The sequence below is a fragment of the Dipodomys ordii genome, unplaced genomic scaffold (assembly GCF_000151885.1).
Source record: "Dipodomys ordii isolate 6190 unplaced genomic scaffold, Dord_2.0 Scaffold86, whole genome shotgun sequence".
NCBI lineage: Eukaryota > Metazoa > Chordata > Mammalia > Rodentia > Heteromyidae > Dipodomys > Dipodomys ordii.
In genome coordinates, this window is record NW_012267302.1 from 2,641,649 (window position 1) to 2,650,760 (window position 9,112).

Consider the following 9,112-nt stretch of genomic DNA (forward strand, 5'->3'; position numbering starts at 1 on the left):
TAGAGATGTCTGAACCCAGAGTCCTTTCTGTGCAACTTCACATGTGCCCAGGGTATGTGTGTGGGCTCACAAGTGTGTGTGCTTGTCTTCAGGAAGGGCAAGTGGTATCACTAGCACATGATCTGTCTTTCTGGAGTCCAGTAAACAATTGCTTTTAATCTTAATATAAATAATGCTCTGTGATGAAGTAGAATGCTGAATACAGCTGCATTTAAAAATGTGTAATTATCTTTTTTAGAATGGATGATACAGAGATGTGTCTTTAATTTCTGAAACAGTATAAAAGGGCATGTAGTGGAAAATAAGTCTTATCTTCTCCTTCAGCCTTCTCCCTCCCCTTTCTTCTACTGGGGACAGAGTGCTGAACTTCCTAACTCTCCATAGTTTTCAGCCCACCTACATTAATAAAGTTTTAGGACAGGTGCTGGTGGCTCACACATGTAATACTAGCTACTCAGGAGGCTAAGATCTGAAGACCATGGTTTGAAGCCAGCCTAGGCAAGGAAGTCTGTGAGGCTCTTCTCTCCAATTAACCAGCAAAAAGCTGGAAGGGGAATTGTGGTTCAAGTGGCAGAGCACCAGCTTTGAGCAAAAAAGTTATTGGACAGTATCGAGGCCCTAAGTTCAAGCCCCAGTACCTCCCCTCCCCACCCCGCCCCCAAGACTGACCTTTTTTTTTTAATTAAATTTTTTTTTTTTTTTTTTGCCATTCCTGGGGCTTGAATTTAAGACCTGGGCACTGTCCCTGAGCTTCTTTTGCTCAAGGCTAGCACTCTACCACTTGAGCCATAGCACTACTACTGACTTTTTCTGTTTATGTGGTACTGAGGAATGGAACCCAGGGTTTTATGCATGCTAGACAAGCACTCTACCACTAGGCTACATTCTCAGCCCAAGACTGGCCTTAAACCCAACAGCAAACCTCAATCAAGTCCGACCTTGCCTTGGGTCCTCTGATAACACTACAGTAAACTCGTCTTTCTCTCCTGTCGCCATTGGTCATGCTTGTGATTTGGGGGACCCCACCACTCGACTAAAGGCAGCCTGTTTCAGGAAACGAATGAATGTTGCGTTCATTTTCGAGTCGGTAGACGATAGGAGATGCGGCGATGATGCTGCAAGGGTCTGAAATCCCTCTCATGGCCGGTGGGGCGCGGGGGAGGGTGACAGGTTGGAGAACTGGGTGGTTGAGTCCGGAGGAGAGTGCGCAACCTCCTTGCAACTGGGGGGCAGTGGAGGGGGGGGGGGAGAAGACAGGGCAGAAAGCTGCTTTGAGGCCTGCACCTAGACCCAGTGAACGAAAAGAAAGGCCAAGAATTTCCATGTCTTCCGATGCCTCCGTGGGTCTCCCTGGCTTGGGCTCGAGTGGGGCCCACTGATGGTCAAAGCGGCGGAAGCCAGCGCGGCCAGGTCCCTGCGGGCCCCGAGGAAGAGCCGGGGGAAGGAGTGGGGCGGTGACCGGAGCGGGGCGGAGCCAGCCCGGGGCGGGTCCTCTTAAACGGCGGCGCCGCCCGCCAGCCTCGCAGAGCAGAGTGGAGCCCCGCAGCGCAGCTCGGTCGTGTTAACCCGGTCCCCGCGGTCCCCGCAGTGCCCGCCCCAACCCATCCGCCGCAGCCCTCGGTGAGTGCGGCGGCGCGTGGCGGGAGGCGCGGTGCTTCCCTTCCTCCTACCTTGGGCTGCCCTGGCTGCTGCTCAAAGGCTGTCGCCTTTGAATCGCCGATCCTGTCCCTTGCATCCTCCTGCGCTGCGAGCCGGGAGCCCCTGCAGAAAGAGGAGAGACCACCGAACCTGGAGAGCTTGGTCACCTCCAGCTTCCCCCCTCCCCCAAGAAACACGCCCCCTGCCCCTCCTGGCCCCTCCTGGCCCCTCTGTTTCTAGCCTTGACTTTTCCTCCTTTTGCAGTGCCGCTGTCTAGAGCCCAACCTCGTCACCATGAGAGTCCTGCTGGCGTCTCTCTTCCTCTGCACCCTGGCCGTGAGCAACTCTAAAGTAAGTGGGTTCCCTGTTTGATTTTGAAGGAGGGGACTCGCAGGACTCCTGAACAGCTCCAGGGGCAGGGAGGGGCTGCATGGGGAGCTGGAGTCCTCCGGACAGCATCAATAGGGGGGACTTGAAAGCCGAGGGGGTTTGTATGGTTGGGTAAAGAAGGAAGAAGCGAAGGGATGGTTCTAGCCTCAGGGCACCTGGTACCCGAAGGGATGGTTCTAGCCTCGGGGCACCTGGTACCCGAAGCTTACTTGCGACAATCCATTTCTCCCTGCTAGGAATCTAGGACTAGCTGTTGTAGGGCTAGTTAGTGAAGAATGGGTTTTTAGGCTGGGGGTCAGTTTGTCCTTACTGTGGAGTCCTAGGAACATGGAACCCTTGGTGACACCTCCCCACATCTCTTTCAGGGCAGCCATGAACTTCTAAAGTCGGATTCATGTGAGTATTCATTCCTTGCACAATAGTTGGCTGCACAGACATGCTGGAGCGCCTCAGGAGACAGCCCATTCCTGATTTTGCTTCTGGACTGGCTTTCTACTTGCCTTCTCCCCCTTCCTCATCCCACACCTTTGTGCCCTGCAGCAAACTGTGGCTGTCTGAATGGAGGAACATGTGTGTCCTACAAGTACTTCTCCAATATTCGGCGATGCAGCTGCCCAAAGAAATTCCAAGGGAAACATTGTGAGATAGGTATGAAGATCTCAACTCTAACTGGGAAAGAGTGGCCCCAGAGATTTCAGGGCAGGAAAGAAGGATGGGATACAAGAGCATACAAGGATAGAAGAGCATGGTAGTATGTACCTGTAATCTCAGCAGGAAAATTGTGTGTGTGAGACTAACTTGAACTACACAGGGCAACCCTATCTAAAGGAGAGAGAGAGAAAGAGAGAGACAGACACAGAGAGACAGACACAGAGAGAGAAAGAGAGAGAAAGAGAGAGAGAGAGAGAGAGAGAACACATGGAGGCAGAAGTTAGGAGCTCAAGGAAGGGTGAGTGACATCTTTACCCCTACATGATCTGTATGGTCTCACACACACAGAGTTTCATGAAGCAATGACTGCATAAATATGAGGTACAGATAAGAAGATACTTTCCAGTGTTATCTCTGCCAGAACGAAACCACATCATCTCTGATGTGTCCTCCATCTGAATGTCCTCTAATATCTTCTCATCTTCATATCTTTTTAGATAAGTCAAAAACCTGCTATGAGGGGAATGGTCACTCTTACCGAGGAAAAGCCAACACTGACATCAAAGGCCGGCCCTGTCTGGACTGGAATTCACCTGCTGTCCTTGGGAAACCATACAATGCTCACAGATCCGATGCTACTCTCCTGGGTCTGGGAAAACACAATTATTGCAGGTAAGATGGAGACCAAATACCAGGAGCTGTCCCTATGGCCTTTCAGAAACTATTGTTACATCATCTGCTCCTAGAGTGCTAGAATAACATGAAAAGAGTCAGGCATCTGGTTGAGCCTTTCGTTCAGGGAGAGATGGAGGATTGGAAGATGCAGGGTTGGAATGACATCCATGGTTGTCCTGTGTTTTACCAGGAACCCAGACAACCAAGGGCAGCCATGGTGCTATGTGCAGATTGGCCGACTACAGTTTGTCCGTGAGTGTATGGTGTCCCGCTGCTCTGTAGGTAAGTGTTACTGACTGCTTAGAACAGTGGGGTATAACATGAGACAAACTTATATGCTCCCGTCTTCCATCACAGGAAGTATAACTGAGTGGGATACTTTATCTTTCCTGCCTCTCCAAGTTATCCTTGTTTTTGTCTTACTCCTCCAGAACAAGAGTTCCAGTGTGGCCAGAAGGCTGTGAGGCCCCGCTTTAAAATTGTTGGGGGAGAGTTCACCAACATTGAGAATCAGCCCTGGTTTGCGGCCATCTACAGGAAGCACCAGGGAGGCTCTGTCACCTATGTGTGTGGTGGCAGCCTCATCAGTCCTTGCTGGGTGGTCAGTGCCACACACTGTTTCATGTATGTCCATTTCTTCTCGCTAGCCTTTCTGCCCCACCCCCAAATTCCAGGATTCTCCCTCATAGCCTCTCTCCAAGGCCAGGGGTGGGGGGGGGCGGGCTTGGAGACAATGATACTTTTCAGCCCTCTATAATGGGAAGGAAGAAGTGATGGGATTCTGGGAGAGCAGACTATCTGACAGATCTCATCTCCCACAGTAATTACCCACAGAAGGAAGACTATATCGTCTACCTTGGTCGATCAACACTGAACTCCATTACTCCTGGAGAAATGAAGTTTGAGGTAGAGAGACTCATCTTACACGAGGACTATAGTGCTGACAGCCTGGCCCACCACAATGATATTGGTGAGTGAAAACCCTCAACTACCATATTGATGGTGGTCAGGAAAAGAGGAGTCCAGGAATTGACCCAAGGAGGAGGTGGAATCGTAAGGGAACTTACCTGCCTTATACAGCAAAGGGAATGGCGGGGAAGAATTCAGCGTGAAATATATGTGAGGCCTGGTGCTCCTTTGTAGAGACCTTGAATTTCCCAAACATAAAGCCTTATGGGCATATGGCTTGAACTAGGAATGGCTTGTTTGGGCAAATTAGGATGGATGCATCTTCGGTCTACACTAGGATACAGAATTTAAAGAAAAGTGCCTTGGATGGGTTTTAGCTTAGCTTTCTCAGCGTTTTTCTTTTTGCACAAAACTGTTTGGCTTAATGTGGCAACCCTGGCTGCTTAAGTCTTCAGCAGCAGCGAGAGCAAAGTCCTTAGAACACTGAGAAGGGAAGGTTTCCAGATAACAAGTTACCAAAAGATCTTTCTGGATGACATATGACCCTAATAGACCTAGGAACAGACAATACCGCACTTCCTCAACATTTAGAAAGATTACCACTGGGTAATTTTTCCCTTCTGACCCTCTTCATTTTCTCTAGCCTTGTTGAAGATTCGTTCAAGTACATACCAGTGTGCGAAACCATCCCGTTCCATACAGACCATCTGCCTGCCCCCAAGGGTTGACAATGCCCATTTTGGCACAAGTTGTGAGATCACTGGCTTTGGAAAAGAAAGTTCCAGTAAGTGACAATTGTAGAATTGTGATGTGAGAGTGAGTGCAGTAGCAAATGAAGGAAAGCCTGGAAAGACATGGAAGTACTATGGAGGTGGCACATGGCTCCTGAGATAGAGCAGGGAGTATTGTTTAGGGAGTGGTGGGCTAGGCTACCAAGGGAAATAGTAGGTGATCGACTATGGAAGAGATAAAGACTCGTAGGGAAAAAAATAAGGGCTTTTGCTAACAGTAATACATTTTGGTTCCCCTCCCTGACAGAGAGGCACCAGACACCTCTTAATGTGAACTCCTCCCTGTTTTCTTCATCTAGCTGACTATCGTTATCCAGAGCATTTGAAAATGACGGTTGTAAAACTAGTTTCCCACAAGGAGTGTCAGCAGCCCCACTACTATGGCTCTGAAGTCACCACCAAAATGCTGTGTGCTGCTGATCCACAATGGGAAACAGATTCTTGCCAGGTGAGAATCAACTCTCTCTCTCCAAATTTTCCCAGAGCTCTTGGGCCTGACCCTGCTAACTTTGAGGAGTCTCTTTTAGCCAAAACTCTAGGAAGTCAGAATCAAGAGCTCAAGTCTGCTGGGCACTGGTGGCTCATGCCTGTAATCCTAGCTACTCAGGAGGCTGAGATCTGAGGATCGAGGTTCAAAGCCGGCCAGGGCAGGAAAGTCCATGAAACTCTTATCTCCAATAAACCACCAGAAAACTGGAAGTGGCGCTGTAGCTCAAGTGATAGAGCGCTCGCCTTGAGCTGAAGAGCTGAGGGACAGTGCTCACTCAGGCCCAGAGTTCAAGCCCCATGACCAACAACAACAAAAAAAAATTAAAAAAAGAGCTCAGGTCTTTGAGGGTTTACACAAATGTTTATGTGGTCCCCTATACATGTGGCCTGAGCTTGGCTGTGTGCTAGGCACTGCAGACCAGGGTGACTAAGAGGGCTTTAAGAAAAAAGGAGATAATGCAACGAAATATAACTTAATGCCTAGGATTCATGGAATGTGAATTATAAACAATCAGGTGAGGCTGGAAGTATCGTTCAAGTGATAGAGCACTGGCCTAATAAGCTAGAGGCCCTGGGTTTAATCCCAGTACCACTATACACAAAAATGTATAATTAGCCAGGCACTAATGGCTAATGCCTGTTATCCTAGGTATTCAGGAGACTGAGATGTGAGGATCATGGTTTGAAGCCAGCCTAGGCAGGAAAGGCTATGACACTCTTTTCTCCAGTTAACCATCAAAAACCTGGAAGTGGAACTGGAACTTTTAAAATGATAGAGTACTAACCTTGAGCATAAAAGCTCAGGGATAGTGCTTTGGTCCTGATTTCAAGCCCCAGGAGCAGTGCCTCCCCCCCCCCCAAATTAAAACTCTGATGTTTAGGAGAGGGAAGGGAAGCGTTAAATACAATGTGATAGGATAAGTATTTAAAGACTTGATGCTGTGGCCCTGTAAGCCAAAATACTTGTGACAATAATGAAGAAGGATCTGTAGTTTGAGGCCAGCCTAGGCTATTAGCAATACTCTGTTTCAAAACACAATATATATCTATATCTATCTAAAGGAGGTAGATGTAGAGATGGTATTTTAATGGAAAGATACAAAATTGAGACTGAACATGGTATATGCTAGAGGAGGAGCTTGGCAGATAATTAGTAGAAATACCAAACAGAGGACTAATATAAAACTTTGATGCTGGGCTGGGAAAGTGGCTCAGTGGGAGAGTATTTGCCTTGCATGCATGAGGCGCTGGGTTTGATTCTTCAGCAGAACATAAGCAGGAAAAAAAAAAGCTGGAAGCGGAGAGGGGGGAGGCTGGGAAGGGATGTGAAGGGTAAACAAAGGAGGAGGCTGCAATGCTTGGTAAGAAATGTACGCATTATCCTGCCCATGTATTGTAACTCCTCTGTACAGTATGTTCACAAATAAAATTAAATTAAATTAAAAAAAGAAAAAAGCTGGAAGTGGTGCTGTGGCTCAAGTGGTAGAGCGCTAGCCTTGAGCTGAAGAGCTCAGGGACAGTGCCCAAGCCCTGAGTTCAAGACCCACAATTGACAAAAAAACCCAACAAACAATAACAACAAACTTTCACGCAGTAGAAAACTAATCAAGGGAGTGACCCATGTCTTTGGCTCTAGTAACTGTCCCCAAGCTCTCTCAGGCATGGTTAGGTGGTGGGATCAAAAGGTCCAGGGCTCTTATCATATCTTTGGCTTATTAGGGAGACTCTGGAGGACCCCTTGTTTGCTCCACCAACGACCGCATGACCCTGACTGGGATTGTGAGCTGGGGCCGAGGATGTGCCTTGAAGGACAAGCCAGGCGTCTACACGAGGGTCTCACACTTCCTGAACTGGATCTACACCCACATTGGGGGTGAAAATGGCCTAGCCCTTTGAGCACCTCAAGGGAACAAATGGACGGACAACTGCCATGCTGACTGTCATCTCTGCAGCAGGGTCATCTCCATCAGCTCTAGGGAAGAGGCTGGGTGAGACAGGTTCTGCGGAGATGGTTTGCTTAGGCTGCCCACCAGGGTAAGCGATAATAGTTTTACCCTCAGTCATGGGCCTGTGCTGGACACCCAGACCCTCCTGGCCAGGATGGAGAGGTGGTCCTGACTTAGGATGGTTTTGATCAGTTATGTCTTCTTCTGGACTAGAGCCTCCTGGAGTTCAAAATGGTGTCTCCTGTGGATGGGTGAGAGGAGAGTTAGTTCCCCCAACAGAGTCATTCATGAAGCCTGCTCTTGGGAAATGAGTAATTTCCCAATTAGGAAGTGTAACAGCTTAGGTCTCTTGAGGGAGCTTGGCCAATGTGAGAACCATGTTTAGGGGGTAGAGACGCTAATCATTTGAGGGAGGGGCTCTGACATTCTACAAATGGATTGGGAAATATCATTTATGTTTGTGTACTTGGGCGCTGGCTATGAGTGTGAGCAAGTAAAAGAAGTAGAGCTGGTATGTTCCTGTGCCCAACTACAAGTCTAAACAGTTCCCTAAAACTGTGGACTGTGATGACACAGAGTGGTTTAACTGGAGATGTTATGGGTCACTACTGGGGCCTTTTAGATCTCCCATGTTATACTTTCTGTGATTGTAGCATTTTCAAGCATGACCTGTGACCAGCACTAAATGTCTGTTTCACTTTTATGTAGTTATCACTTTCTTGGCCAGTTAAACCTTCTGACTTATTAGCCAATTTTGTCCAATCCTCACTGGATGGGGTGATGACGACTCTTGTATACTGAATATTTAATAATTATATTCCGCTATTTTTATTTATATCTATTTTTATAATTATAAATAAGGGTGATTAATAAAATGTGATTGTTTTCCCTAAGGATTTTGGCTTTTCCCTTGTGCTTGTATTAAAGGGAGGTGGGGAGTATAAAAAGAAGAAAATGATGCATCCAAGTTTCTTGTCAGCCTTAGGCAGAACCTTCATGGGCAAAAACACTTGCATGAGTGAAACACTGCTGACTCCAAATGCCACTGAGAATCTGTGGCATTGAGGGAACAGAAAACGTAATTTTTCTTCATCTTTATGAAGCTGTTGCATTTTCTCAGTATAAGGTTTTGAGAGAGCAAAATTTGGAGAATTGTAGGGCAGGGCTTCCTTAGCCGGTAAGGGTACAAAATATCTCAGGGCCTCCCAGCTTTGCAAATTGCAGACAGGCTGAGTTTCAGCTTCCAATTACCTCCTCAACCTTATGCCTTCTTCAGTGTATATCTTGTGCGAATGCCCCCCTCCCCACCCCCCAGTCCTGGGTCCTGAACTCTAGGCCTGGGTGCTGTTCCTCAGGTCTTCAGCTCAAGGCTAGCACTCTACCTCTTGAGCCACAGCACCACTTCTGGCTTTTTCTGCTTATGTGGTGCTGAGGAATCGAACCCAGGGCCTCATGCATGCAAGGCAAGCGCTCTACCACTAAGCCACCTTCCCAGTGCGCCTCCCCCCTCCCTTTTTTTTGTCAGTCATCAGGCTTGAATTCAGGGCCTGGGCAGTGTCCCTGAGCTTTTCTGCTCAGTGCTAGTGCTTTGTTAATTTAAGCCACAGCTCCACTTCTGGTTTT

General features: G+C 48.0%; 1 protein-coding gene across 1 annotated transcript; it reads left to right on the forward strand.

Moving 5' to 3' along the window:
• Positions 1-1,519: 1,519 nt before the first annotated feature.
• Positions 1,520-8,847, forward strand: Plau (plasminogen activator, urokinase). The gene is made up of 11 exons (XM_013025687.1): positions 1,520-1,620; positions 1,903-1,989; positions 2,394-2,424; positions 2,569-2,676; positions 3,177-3,351; positions 3,545-3,636; positions 3,786-3,978; positions 4,176-4,324; positions 4,907-5,047; positions 5,354-5,502; positions 7,263-8,847. Exons 2-11 carry the CDS (start codon positions 1,933-1,935, stop codon positions 7,437-7,439), a joined length of 1,272 nt encoding a protein of 423 aa, XP_012881141.1. The 5' UTR covers positions 1,520-1,620; positions 1,903-1,932; the 3' UTR covers positions 7,440-8,847.
• Positions 8,848-9,112: the final 265 nt, after the last annotated feature.